At 43.8% G+C, this 24,102-nt stretch overlaps 1 protein-coding gene across 1 annotated transcript in view; it reads left to right on the forward strand.

Annotated features, from left to right (window-relative positions):
• LOC145395519 (cytochrome P450 4C1-like) overlaps positions 1-24,102 on the forward strand; it is a 338,392-nt gene that overhangs the window by 223,562 nt on the left and 90,728 nt on the right. The window contains exon 8 of the mRNA XM_080269128.1: positions 18,921-19,089. Within this exon, the coding sequence (XP_080125254.1) occupies positions 18,921-19,089 (169 nt within the window). The remainder of the gene's footprint in view (positions 1-18,920; positions 19,090-24,102) is intronic.

Genomic DNA, 24,102 nt, shown 5'->3' on the forward strand with positions numbered 1-24,102 from the left:
AATTTACTGCTGATGCATTTTAGTAGATATCTTCTTTCATAGAGGATAATAACCCTTGAAATTGATGAAATAGGATATCAACATTAGATTCGTCACAGAAACCATTTGCTGTTCTCTTCGTCAGAGGTTAACTTCTATTAGTCTGATTCACTGCACTTCTTTTCAACAGCTTCGAAGATCATGAATAAATGAAACTACCACCTGACGTGCTGCTCTTCTGTGCCATGTTGCCAGTTATGTTTTACAGATTGCTAACGCTTATTACTCATTATTACTCCATTTTCGTTCATTAAATACTGTAGTATTCTCTATAAATTGTTTCCTATCACTTATTAGCTATGAACCTTCATTTCGGTAATAATATGAGATATTTGCTTCACCAATACTGAAAACCTAAGCCAATCTCGTTCTACCTGACACAGACTATAGGTTCTGAGTTATTTATTCTTAAAGATACGTGGGCTTACAACAGGGAACTGCCAGAGATCTCCATATTCTTCAATATTTTTTTGCACTTTATACTTGCCCAACTGTACAGTAGCCCAACTAAGTTTTGGGACAAAATAGTGCAGCATTTGAATAATCTGGCATCCCTGTCCACTCATTACTCTCGTCCCAAGCATGTATGTTGATGTCTAGTGGGCGGGTTAATGGAAAGGCTACACCCCCGATGTATCAACGGAACGGAACGGGTTGAAGGACGCCGCTACGTCTGATAATACAGGACTTGTGATTATTTCGTCTCGTAATAGAATGTCCCCCCCCTCTCTCTCTCTCTCTCTCTCCGATTACACACACAGGTATATGAGTGTGACAGTAATACAAATTCCCCAAACCGAAATCGAATTCATGGTTTAGTTAGGCATTCGTTCAAGAGATGATAGGTCGATCGCTCTCTCTCTCTCTCTCTCTCTCTCTCTCTCTCTCTCGACATTAATACAAATAGATTTACACAACATACTCTATGCACGTTGATGCATCACCGATTGAAACACAACACAACACACACACACACACACACACACACACACACACACACACACACACACACACACACACACACACACCGCTGGTGCAGTGGTAACGCTCTCGCTTGCCATCTGGTAAACGTGAGTTCGCGCCTCGCTCAGGTTGCGAAAAGTTTCACTGACGAAGTGGGTGGTTACTGTCCCCCTTGAGCAATGGGACGGGTGTGTGAGTGTATGAAGGTCACAGCCTTGCCCTTAGATCGGACTATATGAGCTCTCAGCTCCCTTCCGGGAGGGTAAAATGTTGACGATCACGACCATCAAGTGATCCTGACCGACCCGGTGAATTACACACACACACACACACACACACACACACACACACACACACACACACAGATTCTACACAGAATTAATCTAAGAAAAACGAGTTGTATCACATGTATTCAATGATCTATGTTTCTTTTTAAAGAGTTCATATTTATTTATGCCTCTCTTTGCAATCTTGGTTTATATATGTGTGTGTGTGTGTGTGTGTGTCATATATGGGGGGAACATTATATATATATATATATATATATATATATATATATATATATATATATATATATATATGGCACAAACCCACAGGCGCCAGTGAACAGTTATGAGACCGTGAAAAGACACTGGAAATTTATCCTTTATGTGAACTGTTCATAAAAGATTCAGCGATTTGCTGTACAGAAAGATATAACATGACGTGTGTAGTGCTACTCTCAATGGCAGGTGTTGCATTACAGTGAATGATATCTCTTCCTTTTCAGAGAACCTAAAAAGCTCATACTTGACTTTCTGTATCAGTGCTTGCCAAGACGGAGAAGAAAGGTCTGTCTTCTGACCAGTGGCAAAAGGTTCTTTTTGAGGAGACCAAGAGCGAAGTAGAGGATGAGCTGAGCGATGTTCCAAGTGAAAAGGAACGGGACGAGGTCCCGGAGGATATCCCTCGGGCGGCAGTGCCCACGCGTGAAGAACGACGGGAGGAGACACCACCACCACCCGTGTCAGGACTATCGGCCTAATCATCGTCTTCACTTGGATGACAGACATCACCTTGGCTTGGACCTCTTCCTCCTACAGCCATCATGGTCTCTCCACCTCAAGCCTCTAGTTCCCCCTTGGCCGAGCCTATGTCACCAGAAGCAGGGCCTAGTTACACGACACTGGCACCTGCACGGCATGCATTGTCTGCGGCGCAACTGGTGCAGGAGGTGACTGTGTCGTCATCCCCTGCCTGGTCGACAAGGGCTCTGTCTCCAACAGCGATCATCCCCCCCCCCCGACGTTTTCCAGCAGCAGGAGACAGTCTCGTCCTCCTCATCATCGGAACCCTCACCACCTCGACGAGGCCGGCGTGGTCCACGGCCCGGCTATGGGGAGCGGCCAAGGGGTGTCCAAAGAGGAGCAAGGGTGTCGATATGCTGACCCACTGCAACCACTGCGGGAGGTGTTGCCACAACGGATCCAGGATGGAGCAGTGGCCCTTTCACACCAGCTAATGGGCCCTTCACAGGATCCCCAGGAATGAAGGTGGACCCACCAACAAGTCCATTCCAGTTCTTCCAGCTGTTCTTCACGAGCAGGGCTCTCAGTTCTTGTTCGCGAAATTTCCTTGGAAAGCTGTAAAAATTTCTCTAAATTTGATCATATTTCCTCTGATAGTAAATCAAATGTATAAAATTATTGAGCAGGCCAAAACTCTTAAACAAAGACGTAATAACATCACTTTTACTTGCAGACATAAAACAAAATACAACGACCACACATTCATAAGCTTTGCAGTTAATACAAGCTATACAAAATACTGCAAATTGTCCAATTCGATAACTGCCATAACTCACAATCAAATAAAAAATTCCAAATGCATAATAACCAAACTTATAAATCTTAATTGTAAATCATTTTTAATGAATTATCTTTTTTTTCGCCAACACGTGGTAGCAATATAACCAAAAAAAAAAAAAAGAAAGAAACTCAAAGACATCATATAGCCTCCCCCTGACAGTTGATTGCTAGCTTCTTTTTTTGTGTGTGTGTCCGACTCTGGGCAAAGGCTTGAGGGCCTATATCTCGTGGGCAGTAGCCTGTCCCAAGGCCCAGTAGACCTCCTACACCTCCTCATGTCATCACTTCGGCGCTAACACCCACCGTCCATATTGAATACGTGCTAGGGCTGTCTCATACAGGACTGCTGTATTGGTATTAGCGGAGGTATTTTTACGATATGTTGGCGGGTCTTCTGGTAGATCAGGAAAGTCTGTTTTTTATGAAATTCAAATCCTTAAACTATTCCCTGCCTCAGCCAGGATTCGAACCTGGGTCCATCCGGACTGTAGGCCGCCTCTCTACCGATTCAGCCACCTCCTACTCTGCTTTTCTCGAAAAATCGTTAAAAATCTTCAGATATTTCAAGTAAATTCCGTCAAATTTCTTCAGATTTTCTTTAAAATCCCTGTATCCTTAAAAATTTCTTCATATAACCTCAGGTTTCTCAATCTAAGGAAATTTCCTTAAAATTGAGAGCCCTGTTCACAAGGGAGTTGTTAACGTATTTCATTCACGAGACCAACGGCTACACGTCATTCCTGGGGACTGCGTTGGACACATGGTTCATTTGCAATGAAGAGGAGATGGCCAAGTTCCTGGAGCTTTACTTTATCATGGGGGTGTTTAACCCCTTAAACGCAGATCGTCGCGTTTGCGACGCTCGGCTAAAAGGACATAACGGCGGATCGTCGCGTTTGCGATTCTAGTAAATTTTGAATAACCGCGGGCAAGCAGGCTCCAGCTGGTATTGTCTATCAGTACCGCCACCCTTTAGCTACTCTTAGCACACTTGACCTTTGTACCACTGACCTCGGTTGTTGCCAAGTATCATTTTTTTTACCCACCCACGCACCGCTGCCCGGCCCCCCCCTCGTCGTGCAATATGGCAGCGCACAGACAGCTCAGACGTGTCAATCTGCGCCTTCCTCTCACAAGCACTTTATGCTAATTGGAAACTCTTGTTTCCCCAGTTGTCACACTAGCATTTTTTCCCGTGGTTTGCCCCTGTTTAGCGTCAGTTTACCGCAATCTTTGAAGGTGACACCATGTCTCACTCAAGCTTTTCTGAGTCTGTGCCTTCCAGCCCTCCAAAAAAGGGCTTTGTGACCTCTACCCCGTCCAAACCCTTACTAGGAACTGCTAAGGGCCTTAGTGACTCGGCTATAGGCACTGAATTGTTGAAAGCATCAATGGATTATGGTAGTGACGTCGGAGTGTTATCGAGCCTTGCCGAGTCAGACACTCTATCGAGTGCTGAGTCTAAGGTGCCTGAAGTGACAATTCCTGTGCCCAGCACCTCAACAGGCAAGGCTCCAGTGAAAAGGGGACTAGTGTATGGAAAGGGGGCCAAGAGGAGGCGAAGTGGTGACCCCAGTTCCCAGCCATTGTCTTCCTCAGACCGGCCATTGTCCCCTACACCAGGTCACGCCGCCGCCATACCGCCATGCACTCCCAGCCCCATTCTCTCATCGTCATCTTCTGCTGTGCTTTCTCCAGAGTCTTCGGAGTCTCCTTCACCACCTCGGAAGGGAAGTAAGCAGTCTGGTTTATGTAGAGGTTTCCTTAGGCCCCGTGTTCGTGCTGGTAGGAGTAGGAAAGTGTCACCTAGTGTTAGAGTTAGTGGTAAGGTTACTCGCACTAGGCAACTCACCACTCAGGTCACTGCGAGTGACCTTGAACCTTCTCCTTATCTCCCCACCACCACCACCACCACACCGACACGACCTAGCACAGCCTCTGCCACACGGCCTGCCTCACCCACTACCTCACCGCTTGCCTCACCCACTGCCACATGGCCTGCCTCACCCCCCGCCGCCCCCTCCACCTCCCAGCCTAGGCAGGGCACTCTGGATGCCTTCGTGTGGTCTGAGGGCTCAGATTTTGTGCCAGAGGATCTGCCCTTTGATGCCAGTGGGTGTGGGATACAGGCTGACTTCCCTGTCCCCGAGGATGGTGAATGTCTGGACTACCTGTTGGCCTTCCTGGATAACGAAGCCATGGAGCAGATTTGTACCGAGACGAACAGGTACGAAGGGCCATCTGCTGCAGTTCGTGAAGGTGAAGGTGAAGCTGCAACGCCTTCCACATTGCGGATGGCAGCATGGGTTCCTGTTACGATCCGGGAACTATTTGTATTCATCGGCTTGATGATTCTCATGCCACATAACTGGAAGCACAAGCTCGAGGAGCACTGGAGTGCTGACGATCTTTGCCCCACACCCATCTTCAACAAGTGCATGAGTCGTAATCGTTTCAGGCAACTCATGACGTACCTTCACTTTGCCAACAACGATGAGCCTTCCCAAACTGACCCACTATGGAAAGTGAGGGGAATCCTGAACCTGATCAAGGACAAGTTTATGACGTTCCTTCGGCCCTTCAAGAAAGTTGTGATTGACGAGTCCTTGGTTTTGTTCAGGCAGTATATTCCTAGCAAACGCCACTGCTTTGGAATAAAGTTTTTCGTGCTGTGCAACTGCAAGACGGGGTTCATCCTAGACTTCGCTATCTACACTGCCAGCAACGTGTACTTGGACAAGACTGACCCCCTTGGATTCTTGGTTCTGTGGTGAAAGTGCTTTTGGAAAAGTACTTTGGCGGGAATCATGTCCTGTATACGGACAATTATTATACAGCTCCCGAACTCGCCAAGTACCTTTCAGAACACGGCGTCGGATCCTGTGGCACTGTCCAGAGCAATAGGGCACACTACCCTGCCTTCCCCGAGGCTGAAGGATCAAAGCGGGGAGACTTGCACCTGAAAAAATCGGACAAAATGCTGGCGATCAGGTGGCACGACAAGAGAATCGTCAATGTGCTCACCACAGTTCACAAGGGGGAAATGCAAGCCACAGGGAAGGTCGACAGAAGGACTGGCGATCCTGTGATGAAGCCTGATGCTGTTATTGACTACAACGTCAATATGCGGCTGGTGGACAAGTCTGATATGATGATCGGAGAGATAGACTGCCTGAGGAGGAACCGTTGCTGGTACAGGAAGATGTTCTTGCACTTGCTTGATATGTGCATGCTGAACGCCTTCATCCTGTATAAGATCAAGAACAGGAAGCCAGCAAACTACTCTCTCCGGCGTTTTTCTAAGACTTATGTGTACCAGCTGCTTCAGCGTTTTGGGCAGGTACTGCCATCAGGTCCCAGGCGCCACTCACACACACCTCCAGACCGCCTACAGTGCCAGGACTACCTTCGGCGACACCGCCTGGAGCCACTGCCTAGCACTGCCAAGAGGGGAAAGCACTGAGGAGGTGTCATGTGTATAGCCACACTATCAGGCAAGACAGAATATTTAGGCGCACCTCTTTGCAGTGCAAAGAGTGCAAAATTCCCCTCTGGGCTTACCCGTGTTTCTTTGACTACCACAGCCTGACTAGATATTGAAAATAAGGGTAAGAATCTTGTAAATAATACTGAGAGTGACAGTGATACTAGTGTTTAGTTTTCTTGTACGTACTGACAGTGACAGTCTGATGAGTGTAAATTAGTGTATGTAGTTGTAAAAGCACTGACAGTGACAGTGATTTCAGTGTAAATAATTGTACATAGTAATAATATAAGTATTGAGAGTGACAGTCACTCCAGTGTAAGAAGTTGAAAGCATATTTTTCTATTCTATGTTCTGACAGTGACAGTTTGGTGTGTAGAAAGTATTATTTTTATAACAGATGACAGTGACACTGATGAATAAGGCACTAAACTGACATCTAGAGTGAAAGTGAGCGATAGAAATGAAGTGCGAGTGGCCGACAGGAGCGAGAATAAAGTGCCTGCCGTAAGGCAGAATAAAATCAGGCCACGGTGGTCTTTTTCATTCCCGCTTCACAATACTGGCAGTGACAGTGATTTTTAGGGCCGTAATAGTGCCAAGCGAGCCTTTGCGAAGTACTATGAAGGAAAATAATGTAGTATACGTGTTTTTAGCTGTGAAAAGGGAAATGTGTGTTCAGTGACGGGAAGACCGCCGCCGCACTGCATGTCGGCCGTACGCTTCGTTGATTGTAGCCTTATTTTCAGTGCCTATTGTACAAATACGGATTCCAAACTATCTGTACGTTGTTGTATAAAGTGTACTGTGACAGATTGAGGCTGTGGTAGAGGGGAAACCGGGTTGCTGGAGGTGTGAAAGTGAAGACTTTGTTACCCAACTTTGCAAGTTTCACAAGTCCTTTGGTAGTCCACGAAGGCGCAACACCTATCTCAGAAGAAAGCTGAATGTAAGTACTATATGCCATAAAAATTTTAATGTTCTAGAATTAATCTCTGATTTTTAGCAAATATTTTCCCACAGGTACTCAGACCCCGCTACAACCCCGCCACACGGGGGGGATCGGCTGTACACGGCCACGTTTAAAGGGTTAATCTCCCGAGCATCCGGCACTACTGGATGAGATCCCGCATCTACAGCTACCCCCTCTTTACACAAGTGATGAGTGGAAGGCGTTTCAGGGCGATCCTGAAACACTTCCATGTGTTCAATTCACTTGCGATACCCCAGGACAATGAAGACCGGCTCATCATGGTTCTCATGGTGATGGAGTACCTCCTTCATCGGTTCCAGAACACATACTTACTCAAGGAGCACCTCAGCCTGGACGATGGCTCACTGCCGTGGAAGGGGCGCCTAAGCTTCCGCATCTACAACCCAATGAAGCCCTCAAAGTATTCCATCAAGCTGTATATCCTGGCTGAGGCTTCTTCGGGTAACATCTGGAATTTTGGGGTGTATACGGGACAGAAGAGGGCACTGGAGACCACTGTGTGGAGCCTCGTAGAACCGCTGAAGGATCTGGGATCCAGAGTTTACATGGACAACTGTTATAGCTCTGTATCCCTGTGCGAACACCTCTTCAGTGCAGGAACCTACATGTGTGAGACCCTGCGCTTGTCAAGAGGAACACCAAAGCAGCTGCAGGACATCGCCAGGACCACGAACCTGCCAGTGGGGGGCATGACAGCGATGCACAAGGACAACATGATGGTGTTGCTGTGGAGAGACAAGCTCATTGTCAACATGGTCTCCACCTTCCACAGCACAAGCACCATCCAGAAGCAGGTTCGAAGGAAGACCAGGGCTCCTGACAGGAGGACAACCTATGTCCAGAAGCCCGTGGACAAGCCCGTCGTGGTGGATGACTATAATCGACACATGGGTCAGGTGGACCACTTCGACCAGATGGTCCAATACTACCCCATCCAGTGGCGGACCGTGAAATGGACCAAGAAGATCACCTTCTACTTCATTCACATGGCCATTTTCAACACGTTCGCTCTGTACAAGAAGTGCTCATGCGGGTCAGTCAGTTTGCTTGAATTCGTGGAGGAGATAGTGGACAAGCTCCTCTACTTTGATGAAGCAGAGTGGCCCACATCAGGGCACGTCATCCACCATGCCCCTGACCTTCCAACCCGGCCGCCAGCAGAACATCCAGCACCTGTGGGACCTGCTGCAGCGCCAGCACAGGTGTCATCACTACCGGCTCCTGCACCAACACCACCATGTCCAGGAGGAGGGCCAGGACAGGAGTCAGCACCACCATCGCCTGCAAGACCAGCACAGGTGCTGAGAGAACCTTCACCGGTTCCTAGTCCATTGGGAGACCCTGCTGCCACTGCCATGCCCGGGCCTGCAACTGCACCTCCAGGACAACAGGACCGGGGAATGGCAGGAGGACATCCAGCCAAGCGTCGTTGTTTCATCGATGAGAGAGTGCGGCTGGATAAGACACTGGGCCACCGACGGGAGAGGATCCCCAACAAGAGGACGTGAGTTCCTCGACGTTTTTGGCGATTTACTCGAGAACTATGAGGCATATCGAAATAATTTTTAGGTCAATAGAAAGCTGGTGAAATTCTGCATAATATTATGCAATAAAAACATAACATGTGCTAGAAAATTTAAGACTTTGAGCTCCTTGATTTTTTTTTCCAAAAATGGCATTAAATTTTTGGCTATTTTCTCGAAAACTACAAATCGTATTACACAGAATTTGTCTCTTTAGAAACCTGATGAAATTCTCTATAAAAACTTTTAATAACATTTTCCTGTATGATGGAAAACATTCGAATGGTGATGTTGGGAAGTGAACGTGACGAATCAAAATGTTTATTCACGGCCGTCTAATGTTGTTTTATTCGGGTTTTCCTATTTTTTGTGGTGCTTATCAGGTAGAACAAATATCGACGAATAAGATGATATAGGTTTCAGGGCATAATATTGACGTTTGGGTGGCGAAAATAAGGAGAGAAAACGTGTTATTTGTCGCGCGGGCAGCCGGGCTGGGCGGCTTTGCATATAAAGTCGTGCGCCGGAAAACTTACTGAAACTTACCGTGCAAGAGAGGGTTAATCTCCTGACTCATATCATTCATCAATCACTCGACCTACATTGAGAAACTCATGCAGTAGCCCTTGATATTTCTAAAGCGTTAAACAGAGTATGGCACCATTTCCTGTTGTCCAAACTTCATTGGTATGGACTAACGTCTTTTGTTCCTCTGCTTTCCTCATATCTCAGCGACAGAAAAATAAGAGTAAAAATAGATTATGTATATTCCAGTTTCCATTCAATGCCGGTGTGCCACAGGAATTAGTTCTGGTGCCAACTCTGTTCATGGTTCATTAAAATGATCTCTTATCTGTCACCCACAATCCCATCCATTCATATGCAGGTGACTCAACACTCCATAGTTAATTCACACTCAGACACCCATTTTCAGAGTCTGATATCTCTCTCAACTCAGTACAGCCATCTCCATAAATCAAGACTTATCTATGATCAATGAATAGGGACAAAACAACATTGTCTCATTTAACGCTGGTAAAACTAAATATTCTATGAATGTGCGTGAATGTAGTACGATTGAGGCTAAAAGGGAGGAGATTGGGAGAATGTTTGTGAGAAGAAAGTTGGATGTGTTAGTTCTGAGTGAAACGAAGATGAAAGGGAAGGGTGAGTGTATGTGTGGAAGTGTGAATGGGAGATTGTCAGGTGTTGATAGAGGAAGGGCAAGAGAAGGTGTGGCCTTGTTAGTGAGTCCGGAAGTACAGCAGTGTGTGACTGAATGGAAGGAAGTGTCATCGAGACTGATGTAGGTGAAAGCGAAATTTGAACGTGAGTTGTGGGTGTTTGTGAATGCATATGGGCCTGGTAGTGAAAGGGATGAAGAAGAGAGGGAGACCTTCTGGAATTATGTTGATGCATGTCTGCAGAGTTTTGGAATGAATATGAATGTGGTAATGATGGGAGATCTGAATGCTAGTGTGGGAAATGTAGCAGTTGAAGATTAGTTGGTATGCATGATGTGCCTGGAAGAAATGAAAATGGGGAACGAATGATAGGGATGTGTGTTGAGTGAGAGATGGTGATTGGAAATACGCTGTTTGAGAAGAAAGACATTTACAAGGTGACATGTAGAGGTGTGCGGTACGTAGGAGGACTGCTGAACCTTGATAACAGGTGTGAAGCCTATGCCCAGAGTCGGTCACATAAAAAAGAAAAAAAAAAAAAAAAACATGGGTGAGACAGGAGGGTGGAATGGTTTTGGATAAAGCATAGTCCATCAGACTGTGGTTGTGTCTAGGAATGTAATAGGAAGATTGTTGGATGTGAGAGTTCTGGGAGGGGAGGGTGGAGGTATGTCTGACCACTACCTGGTGGAGGGAAAGATAAGAGTAGGTAAGAGATGGATGAGAGCTAGGAGGGTTAGGTGTGGCAGGGACGTTTTGAAAGTGAGTGAGTTGGATAAAAGAGAGAAAATGATGCAGTATCAGGAGAAATTGAAAGATGAGTGGAACGCAGTGAAAGATCAGGAAAATGGCAGTGTGAAGGAGGAATGGCAGTTGTTTAAGAGTGCTGTGGTGGGGCATGCAGAAGAGGTGTATGGTGTGAGACGTGTGGGTGGTGGTGTAAGAAAAGGGAGTGAATGGTGGTGCGAGGAAGTAAGTATGGCTGTGGCTGAGAAGGGACGTGCATATGAAGTGTGGCTGCAGAGGAAGGATGAGGTGTCATATGAGAGGTATAAGGAAAAGAGGAATAGGGCGAGAAGGGCTGTGCGTGATGCTAAAGTGCCAGCAGGTGAAAGGTAGGGTAGGCGACTGACTGAGAATTTTCGACGGAATAAGAAAATGTTCTGGAAGGAGGTGAAAAGGGTGCAAAAGGGAGAGTCTGGGAAGGAAGAGTGAGCAAAAGCAGAGAATGGAAGGATGTTAACTGAGATAGATGAAGTAAGGTGGAGATAGGCAGAGTATTTGATTATTAAATGTAGAGGAGGAAAAGGTGGCTGTGATTGTGGTGGATGGAAGGGTGCAAGGAATAAAGGTGTTGGGAGAGTTGAATGATTCTTTGATCACGAAGGAAGAAGTGGAGAAGGCAGTAAAGGAGATGAAAACAGGGAAAGCTGTAGGTATCGATGGGTGCGCTGTGGAATGCCTGAAGGGTGGTGGAGTCACCATTGTTGACTGGTTAGTAAGACTGTTGAATGTGTGCTTTGTGAAAAGTATGGTGCCAATTGACTGGGCAAGTGCTTGTGTGGTCCTGTTGTATAAAGGCAAGGATGATAAGTATGAATGTACTAGCTTTAGGGGTATAAGTCTGTTGAGTGTTGTAGGTAAGCTGTATGGTAGAGTGTTAAATATGAAAGTTAGAGAGGGTACAGAGGGAGTGATTGGCGATGAGCAGTGTGGCTTTAGGAGAGGGAGGGGATGCGTGGATCAGGTGTTCACTGTGAGATAAGTGTGTGAAAAGTATTTAGCGAAAGGCAAGGATGTGTTTTGGCCATTCATGAATTTAGAGAAAGAGTATAATAGATATTGATAGGGAGGCTTTGTGGACTGTTTTAAGATTGTAAGAACTTCATGGTAGGTTACTAAAAGGGGTGAAAAGTTTTTATGTAAATAGTAGAGTGTGTGTAAGAGTGAGAAATGCTGTGAGTGATAGGTTTCCCGTGAGAGTGGGGCTGCGACAGGGATGTGTGATGTCGCCTTGGTTGTTTAATATTTATATGGATGGTGTTGTAAGGGAGGTGAGTGCATGAGTGTTAGGTGGAGGTCTGAGTCTGGTGAATGTTGATGGTGGAGAGTGGAATCCGAAGCAGCTGCTGTTTGCAGATGATACTGCACTGTTGGCTGATTCAGAGGAGAAACTGAGATAGTTGGTAGAAGTTAGGAAGGGTGTGCGAAAGGAGGAAATTGAAAGTAAATGAGAATAAGAGTAAAGTGATGGAGTGTACGAGGTTGGTAGATGGTAGGAGGATGAATATTGTTTTGAATGGTGAGTTGCTTGAGGAAGTAGAGTGTTTTAAATATTTAGGGGGTCACATGTTGCTGTGGATGGAATAATAGATGCAGAAGTGAAGTTTAGAATGAATGAAGTAGGTAAGGTGCCGGGAGGAATGAAAAAAGTGTTTAGATGTCGTTCGCTTAGAATGGAAGTAAAGAGAAGGCTGTATGAGGGTGTTGTGGTACCGAGTGCATTATATCGGGCTGAAACATGGAATATGGGTGTGGCAGAGAGGAAAAGTTTGAATGTAATGGAGATGAGGTGTCTGAGAAGTATGTGGAATGACATGTATGGATCGAGTGTGAAATGATGAAGTGCGAAGGAGAACTGGAGTTGTTCGGGAGATGACTGGTAGAGTTGAGCAGAGGGTGTTGCGATGGTTTGGGCATATGGAGAGAATGGAAAATGAGCAATTGGTGAAAAAGATAACTAGATCTGATGTGAGAGGTGTAAGGCTGAGAGGGAGATCACGAATAGGATGGATGGACAGTGTGAAGAGAGCGCTGGATGCGAGAGGGATGTCTGTTGAGTAAGGAAGAGTGGCAGTGCATGACAGAAATAAATGGAGAGAAATTGTGAATGAATAAATGATGATGCAGCCCTGAGAGGATATTCTCCCGCATTTGGTCTCATCAGCTAGTCAGGGCAGGTGCGGGTAAGGGGATGAGTTTATTATGATGTGGCAGGGGTAAACCAGCTCTGCTGTCGGGCCCTGCTGTGGATATCGCTGATTACACTGCGCAGTTGACCCTTGTGCGGTGTGATGCGGTGAGGATCTGTCCCTTCTCCCCTTTCGGGCTAAGATGTGAATGAATGTGTTGGAATGGATGAGTAAATTGGGAGTGTCGTCCTGTCTCGGCTAGCTCCCTTTCCTTGGGGGAAGCAGCCTAGGTATATAGATACACAGAAAACTAAATGTATACAGTTTACTAATAGACAAATATTGCCAGATTCGTATATTAACTTCAATGCTACTAATATTCCCGTCTCCAAAATATTGAAATTCTCTCTGTGTCACTTAATAATATCCTCAGCTGGACCTCTCATGTCAAATCACTTGCTAAAACTGCCTCAGAGAAACTTGGATTATTGTACAGAGTTCGTAACTTCTTCACTGACGAGCAATTAGCTATAATATATTAGAGTCACGTGCGCTCTTAGCTTGAATATTGTTCACCCTTGTGGAATGGATGTGGAGAGGTTGCATTAAACCAAGCAAGACAAAATTCAGAACAAAGCTGCTGGAATTATTAATAACCCTGATATTATAAATAAACTACCTCCCCTACAAGTTAGAAGGAATGTTGCCTCCCTTCCATTATTTTGCAAGTATTTTTATGACAAATGCTCAGACGAAGTTGCATCCATTCTGCCACCCCTCCATGCCTTCCCTCGTGCTACACGGGCATCTGGCAGCGCTCATGCCTGGAACGTCAGTAAGCCATAGTGCAGAACTTCTGCCTTCCAGAATTCTTTCATTCCCCGAACCGCATATGTCTGGAACTCGCTGCCCCAGAATTGTTTCCCTCCAAGCTTCAACCTACAGCAGTTCAAGTCCAACTGTTACAGACATTTTATGAATGGAGGACACCAGTGATTTGGAGTATGGATTTTTTTTTTTACTCATTTTTTTCCTTCCTCTGTTCTGTTATTTAACACACACACAAACACACACACACACACACATATATATATATATATATATATATATATATATATATATATATATATAAATATATAAATAAATATATTCATATATATATATTTTCAGAGAGAGAGAGAGAGAGAGGACGGGGCTTAATACTTCAATCCGGGGACTGACTAGCGTCAAACAGTATAATTACATATTCATATGAAGGAACAACCCCACGGCTGCCAGTGTTAATTGACACTAGTTATCCATGTGATAATCTCTTCATTCCACCGTTTTCATCGCTGGCTCGTTCCCACCCTTTCCTCCAAACATGGTGCAAGAGGGATCGGTGTTGGTTAAGTGTTCAGATTAAAACTAGATACTTGGTTATCTAGTCCCTGTTTGACGTTAACAAATGATGTTTTATGCAGCTCATGGACGTGAAAGTAATTAAGTGGAGTTGCTGGGAAGAATTTTAAGGTAACCGTCTCAAAATATATGAATTTTAAAGATTATCCGACTATATTTCTGCACTTATCATGAGATGAACCCTGTAGGGTGGTATTTTGCAGAAGTGTGGGCGATACTTAAAGGGTTTGGACGCCCATTCGGTCCCGTGTCATTCACTTTCCACTCGTCAGCTGTCCCTCCTTTCCTGCTTTTTCCTAAGTCTACTAATACCAAGTCGGTTCACTTTCCCTCAGGGCACAGGGAGGCATGGCTTGTGTGTGACGTCAGTCGGCTTAAGTAACAGAAAATGTATAAAAGGGCAGACTCAAATTAAACATTTATAATAAGGGAAAACGAGGATGGGGTAGAAGTGCGGGCTCGTTTAACCAAATAACATAGCAGTAGGTTCTCTCACACCCCTATGCCTTCCCTCACACCCCCATACCTTCCCTCAGACATTTCAGTCCCTTCCCTCACTTCGGACTGAAAATGTGTCATGATCTGGAGAATGCAGCATACATCCACTCACCACCACGGTCAGGCGTCAACTGAACTTGGGTTTCGTGCCAGCTGACATCACTCTGATGCTCCGCCCCCTGCGCCAGCTTGGACTCGTTTTAGATGGAAGTGATCCGACTTGGTATTAGTAGACTTAGGCTTTTTCCCTCTTGCTTTCTGCCCTTCCTTTTCATCCCCTCCCTTGCGCTCCAAGGTATTTCTGGTTTGGTGCAGTTTTCTCTCATCCTGTTTTAATATATCATATTGAGATGAAAGGTAATAGGGCAACAAAGAGTTTAGTATTAATTTACTGCCGATGCATTTTAGTAGATATCTTCTTTCATAGAGGATAATAACCCTAGAAATTGATGAAATAGAATATCAACATTAGATTCGTTAAAGAAACCATTTGCCGTTCTCTTCGTCAGAGGTTAACTTCTATTAGTCTGATTCACTGCACTTCTTTTCAGCAGCTTCGAAGATCATGAATAAATGAAACTACCACCTGACGTGCTGCTCTTCTGTGCCATGTTGCCAGTTATGTTTTACAGAATGCTAACGCTTATTACTCATTATTACTCCACGTTCGTTCATTAAATACTGTAGTATTCTCTATAAAGTGTTTCCTATCACTTATTAGCTATGAACCCTCATTTCCAGAATAATATGATGAGATATTTGCTTCACCACCACTGAAAACCTAAGCCAATCTCGTTCTACCTGACACAGACTATAGGTTCTGAGTTATTCATTCTTAAAGATACGTTGGCTTACAACAGGGAACTGCCAGAGATCTCCATATTCTTCAATATTTTTTCGCACTTTCTATTTGCCCAACTGTACCTCTTTACGTCCTCGAACTCACATCTTTTCTGGGCATAGTCTGAATGCTCGCAGGTGCTCTTTGTAATCCAGTGTTATTATATCATTGTCAGTCGTTACCATATCACTTTTCATTATGAAAGATTGCCTGCATGTCATGTGTCATTATGCAGGGTTGTCAATCGATCTCTTATCCTTCAACGTCTTGTTGTTGTTTTTTTTTTTTACGTGTTCGACTCTGGGCAGAGGCTTCAGGGCCTATTTCTCGGGGGCAGTGACCTATCCCAAGGCCCAGTAGTCCTCCTACACCTCCACATGTCACCACTTCGGCGCTAACACCCACCATCCTTATTGAATATATGCCAGGGCTGTCTCATACAGGATTGGTATATTGGTATTAGCGGGGGTATTTTTACGACATGTCGGCGGGTCATCTGATAGATCAAGAAAGCCTGCTTTTTAGGAAATTCAAATCCTGAAACTGTTCCCTGCCCCAGCCGGGATTGGATCCTGGGTCCAGTAGGACCGCAGACCGCCTCTCTACCGATTCAGCCACCGCAGTATCCCTACTGCATACTTTATTTATTTGAAACTTTAATAAATTATAGGGTACCATTTATCACCAAGAGGAAATTTTGATAAATGTATTTATAAGCACAGTATTATTAGAATATATTGCTGGTTATGAATTTATTGTAAGAAATAGGCACTTTAATTGATTTTACCATGCAAAAACTGCTTCTTCTAAACACTAAAGGAGATGAACGTAGTGACATTGTTTGTGTATCGCAAAGTGCTTCTTCACCCCAGAATATTTTCTGGGTGGACACCTTAATAATTCTAGAATTATTCTCTCTCGTTTATGACCGAGAGCAAGGTAATACACGGCTAAAATGTACTTCATTTATATATATATATATATATATATATATATATATATATATATATATATCCCATTGGATCCCAGGGATGCTGGGCGAGGCATGGCACTGGGTGGGTTCCAAGTGTACCGCCCTCCGCCTGTCGGCTTATAGTTCCGAAGCTCATAGGTCCCTACCCGGGGGTTCCCTACTTTATAAACACTTGAAAAATCCCAGTTCTGTCCAATATTCCGGACACTGGGCTCCAATGGGATATATATATAGGATAGGCCGGTCCTGCAGTGGATACTCAAACGACTGATGATGATGATGATGATATATATATATATATATATATATATATATATATATATATATATATATATATATATATATATATATATATATGTATATAAATATATATATATATATATATATATATATATATATATATTTATATATTATTTATTTATTTATTTATTTATATTTATATTTATTTATTTATTTATTGAGGGGAGGAAGTTGTTAATCTCGATCTTCCCCGCATCAGAATTTACAGTATATTATCCACTCTGCCACCGGGTACGTTCATTAGTCTTGCCTTTATCACGTTCGCTAGCGGGTGGTTTCAAGTAGTCTGGTGATATATGATAACTAGTAAAGTGAATGATGTACATCAAGTAGTGGCCTGAATCACTGGCGACATATTACAAAGATACATTCAAAGAATGTAACACCCACACCGTACAACCGGTCTAAAGGCTTAATGCCCGTCCACAGACAGTCAGTGAGTACCTGTGATCCTGGGGACATGTTAATGGAAAAATTATGGAACATCATCTTTTAGAGGTGATGAAGTACCTTTCACGCTTCTGGTCTGTTTATACCTTATAGTAATTCGTTAACATGCTTTGAAACTTAGAGCACATTTCTCGGACACGACAGGAGCACACTGAATTGTGTGAAAGGGTAAGGTCGAACAATTTACCTTGCTCGTTACCTTTGACTTTCCACTGATTGCTCTCAAAACTGAAATACTTAATCCTTACCTAACCTTTAAACCATCCATCAAATCTGCCTCAAGCTGAATGAAGAGTGTTTTAAGTTGACCTTATCTTAGGATCTTGACATTTGGCATGCTGTTCTGAATCATCGGCTAACCTTAAGGCCATCCTTCATGTTTCATCCAAATCATATCAAAACTGAGTTAAACGACAGGCCTTTTGACCTTGCTCTGCCACCTTTATCTCTCATTCATAGTTCTCAAAACTGAACATTTCCACTCGTTTCCTCTTCCTGAGTGGTTCCACGTACTTTGTTCAAAATTGGATCAAAATTGAATTGATTCTTTCCTGGACCTGTGACCTATGATCTTTGTCACTCAAAAATTAATTACCTGTTTCTCTGATCGTCGTCATTCGTTTTGCCAAATTTCGTGGAATTCCATCCTAAGGTCTTCCATAATCTTGCTTCCATGCAGAAGGAAAGCCAGACAGGCTGGACTAAATAAGTAACACTCTCACGAATTTGCATGCAGGTGTAAGCAGTGAAGCCATTATCATAATATTTCATTTATCACCCTTGATACATCTCTGGGATTTTTAAAAATTGGCTTTCGTGACCCACATACACAGCTAAAAAATAATATCACTGGCACTTAGCTGGATAAAGTAAACTCTTGCTACATAATTATATTCTGAACTATTGCATTTTGTGCCTGGCTTTGGGGAAATCTTTGATGATATATTACCTGAGATATAGCAGTGACAATAGCCAGTCCATCACATGCCACCTCTTCAGTACCAGTGCCCACCGTCCATATCGAATACATGTTAGCGCTGGCTCTACAGTACTTGTCAATGAGACTGGTGGAAGGATTTTTATGGCATGTTGGTGGATGTAGTGGAAAATAAATACAGTCTGCCTGGAGATCCTTTACAACACCAACAAAACCAGCTACAGTTGTGACTAATAATCCACACTGAGGTGGTTTGGACATGTGGAGAGAATGGAGAATGAAAGACTGACTAAGAGGGTGTATGTAGGTGAGGTGGAGGGAGGGAGAGGGAGGGGTAGACCGAGGATGAGGTGGAGGGATGGAGTTGAGAGGTATATGAGGGAGGGGGTGAGTTGGGGGAGGGAGTCAAATGGTGGGTGACAGAGTGACTTGGAGGCGTTTTGTCTGCGGCCACCCTTTGCGGGATTAGGGCGTCGGGCTATAGATAGATAGATAGATAGACCCTGAAGGAGTAATATAGGAATTGTTGTTGCTGTTTTATAAGTAATTAAATATATTACCTCTTCCACTCAAGGCACGCGTCCACGAAGAACTTGACTTCATCTTTGGTGACTCTGAGCGTCCGGTGACCTTGGCTGACCTACGGGAGATGAAATACATTGAAATGTGCATCAAGGAGACACTCAGGCTTTATCCATCAGTCCCGATAATCTGCCGTTACCTCACAAACGACCTGATTATAGGTTAGTAATATCACAGCACTTGTGCAGTAAAACTCTCTCTCTCTCTCTCTCTCTCTCTCTCTCTCTCTCTCTCTCTCTCTCTCTCTCTCATCTTTCTCTCTCTCTCTCTCTCTCTCTCTCTCTCGTCTTACTTTATATTTCTAATGCCCTATTACTTTTAGTTATGATTTAACTTTGGTGTGTTTTGGTCCAGTATAAACCCCCGTATCACCATGATCTCTTAAGTAGAGAATTTTCAAGATCATCCTTTTCAAAAGCATTTCACTTTGAAAACCCTTCTCATCAATGTTATCCAACACAATAGCATCCAATACACCACATAACGCATGTTTATTGGTAACATTGTATACGCGGTTGTAAGATATACAATATATCACACACTTTTCATGTAGTAATATTGGATTGTCATTAAAATAATATTTCATTATAAAGAGGTCATGAGATATCTTACAATGGTGGAAATGGAAAACCTCTTATTATTGCATCACAAGATAACTCCTAGTAAAATCAAACTCATCACTCGTCACATAAAACATGCATCTTTTTTACCCCTCCATGGCCGCCGGCGTCGATCAATGTTTAGCTGTAAATGGCCGCAGGCATTGTTTGAGCGCAGCCTATAAAAAATGGTGAAAACTTTTGGAAGTGAATGGACGTTCAGAACATCTTCAGACTGATCTACACAACACTCCCATACACCTCATCAAGCAGTTCAGAGCCTGATGCTGTGATGAGTGGATTTTCGTTTTTTTTCGCTCCTGGCCTTGCCTAAACAAGTACAACTACATCCATTATCTCGACCCAGGCAGAAAATATCATCTCTGTCCTCTCTTGCAAAACACACTCAATCGCTTGTTTACGATTACGAATTAATACAGGCATAAATAAAAAAGGTGAAGACTCGGAGAGATGCCTGGTACCACTGTCTGATTCACTTCTTCTTAATTTCTGCAGCATTTGTAGCCTTTCCTCTAACTTTCTCTCTGTCGAACACCACCTCTCCTCCTCTAAACCTCACCTTCTTTTTCTAACTGAGACTCGGCTGTCTAAGGGAACTGACAGCAAACCGATTTCTGTTTCCTCCTACTTTCTCTATACAGTATTTGGGGAAGGCGGTGGCTCAATCGGTAGAGAGGTGGTCTGTAGTCCTAATGGACCCAGGTTCGAATCCTGGCTGGGGCAGGGAACAGTTTAAGGATTTGAATTTCATTATCGTGCATTACTGATCTACCAGAAGACCCGCCGACATGTCGTAAAAATACCCCCACTAATACCAATACACCAGTCCTGTATGAGACAGCCCTAGCATGTATTCAATATGGACGGTGGGTGTTAGCGCCGAAGTGGTGACATGTAGAGGTGTACGGTATGTATGAGGACTGCTGGGCCTTGATAGCAGGCTGTGAAGCCTATGCCCAGAGTCAGACACATAAAAAAAAAAAAAAACTCATTTCAAAGCCAAATATGGATGTTGTGTATATGTACACAACAATTTATCTTGTTCTCATGTTCCTGAACTTGATTCTTCTGAATTCTCAGCTCTCTGGCTGTTCTGGTGTCAACATCTTTTTCCATATGAAGTTGTAGTATCACACATTGTACATAATAATTTTTAAAGCTGTTTAGTCATAATTAACAGTGTGTAATGAAGTGTGAATGATGAACAACCAAATATCATTTCGCTGTTAGCTGTGGTATAGAAGAAGGTGGATGGCAGACCATAAGTGCCACCCTGTTTCAATTATAAAATGAAGGTTAGGAGAAGTGAAAGGATATCTGAATAGTGCGTAAGTGTAAAGTCCTAGGGAACCATTTATTATGTTGGTATATGTGAATGTACTTAATACCATTTAATAGAGGTGTATAATGTGCTAGTAGAGTTGTCATTTATCTCTACTTTTTGCATAAGCCCAGAGTATATGTAGATGCTCGGCACCTCACTTTTTAGCTGACCTCAGCACCGCGCCCTAGTCGGCTCAGTGAGCGTACAGCATCAGAAGCCGTTTTACAGTTTTAAAGGGAGGTGGTATCGCTCTTACATATCTCTCGGGTCGCAGTTATATTATTCCGTACCCAATAAAGAGAGATTTAATCTGCTCATTTCTGTCACCTTACGCTACCACTTAATAACAGACCAGCTTCCACCTTCTCGTGGCAGAGGACCTTTGGTGGGAAGTGTCGGGCAGTGACGGCAGTAGCTGACGTATACTACAGACAGTGTCATCGATCCAACACGGTGGTCTAGTTATACTATACAGCAGAACACATTATTTTACTGGTGCTAGCGGTGGCACGATATTTAGTGCTAGCCGTGTACCGATACATGGCTTCAGCTTTCTTGTCATTCTCTGACTAAATATATCTGCGCTGTTTACTTACCCTTAACACTACTGACTATCAAAAATTCATCGACTATCTTACTTCTACGATGGAACACATTCTATCCATTTTTCCTTTCTCTGAAATCTCCATTCTAGGAGATTTCAATGTTCACCACCATCTTTGGCTCTCCTCTCCTTTCACTGATTCACCTGGTGAACAAGCCTACATCTTTTCTATCCTTAATGACCTAGAGCAGCTTGTACAGCACCCTACCCATATCCCTGACCGCCATGGTGAGAGCTCCAACGTACTTGACCTCATCCTTACAACTAATCTTTCTGCTTACACTGTTAATCTTTCCTCTCCGTTGGGCTCCTCCGATCACAACCTTATTACCTTAACCTGTCCTATTGCTCGGGTACAACCTGTGGACCCTCCAAAGAAACGTCATCTCTGGCATTTTGGAGCTGCAGATTGGGAGGCCCTCAGGCAGAACTTCTTTGATTTTCCCTGGAATGATTACTGCTTCCAAGGCCGGGAGCCATCTGAGTGTGCCTTGCACATTACGGAGGTTATTCTCTCGGGCATGGAAGCATACATTCCTTTCTCATATCCATTGACTAATGTAAGAAAGCCTTGGTTTAATTATGCTTGTTCTAATGCTGTCTGCAACAAGGAGAGGGCCTATACCAGAGTTAACCCACCCCTAAATCACATCTTTTTTATGTTTCTGCCTGGAATTGTGCTAAGTCTGTTCTACTCTCTGCTAAATATAATTTCAGCCGTACTGGTTGCTCTCAACTCTCCAACTCGAATTCTTCCTGTTCCTTCTGGGATCTTGCCAAAAACCTCTCTAACAACTTTACCTCATCAGCCTTCCCTCCTCTTTTCTGTTCTGATGGCTCTGTAACTATTTCTTCTACTGATAAAGCAGATCTCTTCGCTCAGACTTTCTCCTCCAATTCCACCTTAGACGATTCCAGTGCTGTTCCTCCATCACCTCCCCCCTCAGACGTCCTCATGGCTGACATTGGAATTTCTTCAACTGATGTATTTTCTGCTGTCACTGGCCTCAATACTAACAAGGCATATGGGCCTGATGAAGTCCCTCCTGTTGTCCTCAAGGACTGTGCTTCAGTGCTTACACCCTGCATAGGTAAACTCTTTCGCCTTTGTCTGTCAACTTGTACCTTTCCTTCTTGCTGGAAGTTTGCTCTCATTCAGCCAGTCCCAAAGAAGGATGACCGTACCCAACCCTCTAACTGTCGTCCAATTGCTTTAACATCCTGTATCTCAAAAATTATCCAGTCAATTCTTAACAGAAAAATTTTACAGCATTTTTCCTATCACAACCTTCTTTCTGATCATCAATATGGGTTCCGTCATGGACGCTCCACTGGCAATCTTCTCACCTACCTTTCAGACTCCTGGTCATCCTCCTTTCGGGACTTTGGTGAAAGCTTTGCCATTGCACTTGACATCTCAAAAGCTTTTGATCGAGTCTGGCATAAATCTTTAATTTCCAAACTGCCCTCTTATGGTTTCTATCCTTCTAACTGTGCCTTCATCTATAGCTTCCTCTCTGGTCGTTCTGTAGCTGCTGTTGCAGACAGCCATCGTTCTTCTAGATCAGTGGTTCTTAACCCTTTTTGAGTCACGGACCCCTTCGAGAATCTGGTGAAAGCTATGAACCCCTCCTTTACAAAAATACACCTAAGCACATAAACGCAGCATTTTTCATGCAATGAATATTCTTTATTCTGTTGAAAACTATCTCATGCAGTGTATAACATACACAAAGTAAAAAAGAGTCTTTACAAAGAATTATGTTCCTCACTGTTTTTCATGCAAAAACTAATTGCCACTCGATGAAAAACTAAATGCATCCAACCTGTGCAAAGTAAACAAAATAACACGTTAATTCTGCTCAAAAGCTCATTGCAATGAGAGGGTTGTTGTTGTTTGGCTTGAATCAGAAGATGAAATTGTAAAGTGGTCTTTGACAAGGCAACACGCATGTCATCGTTGACATACAGTTGATTTCGACTTTTCATTTTGATAGAAACAAGCGCTGAAAACCCTGACTCACAAAAGTATGTAGTTGCAAACGGAATCAGAGCACCCATAGCTCGCTTTGCCAGACGAGGGTAGGCTTATGTCAATGAACACCAAAATTCAAGCCTCCTTTTTTTTTTTGGGGGGGGGGCAGCTAATGATGCCAAACGGCATCACGTATTATCGCTAAATTGCTCTCAATTATTCTGACCTTCACGGACCCCCTGAAGCCCAGTCATGGACCCCAGGTTAAGAACCCCTGTCCTAGATCTATCAACAGTGGTGTTCCTCAGGGTTCTGTCCTATCACCAACTCTCTTCCTTTTATTCATCAATGATCTTCTAAGCCGTACATCTAACCCTATCCACTCGTAAGCATATGATTCCATCCTTCACCTTTCTATCCGGTTCTCGCAACGTCCATCTCAGCAACTACTTCAACAAACAAGAGATGAGGCTATGGCACACCTAATGTCTGACTTGGCTCGTATCTCTGACTGGGGTAAAAATAATCTTGTTTTTAAATTAATCAAAAACTCAGTTTTTACACCTATAAATGCGACACAATCTTCCACAGGAGTACCCTCTAATGTTTAATAATATCCAGCTCAGTCTTGCATCTACCTTGAACATGCTT

Source organism: Coenobita brevimanus, chromosome 31 (genome assembly GCF_032717465.1).
Source record: "Coenobita brevimanus isolate Jiangsu-jjx chromosome 31, ASM3271746v2, whole genome shotgun sequence".
Classification (NCBI taxonomy): domain Eukaryota; kingdom Metazoa; phylum Arthropoda; class Malacostraca; order Decapoda; family Coenobitidae; genus Coenobita; species Coenobita brevimanus.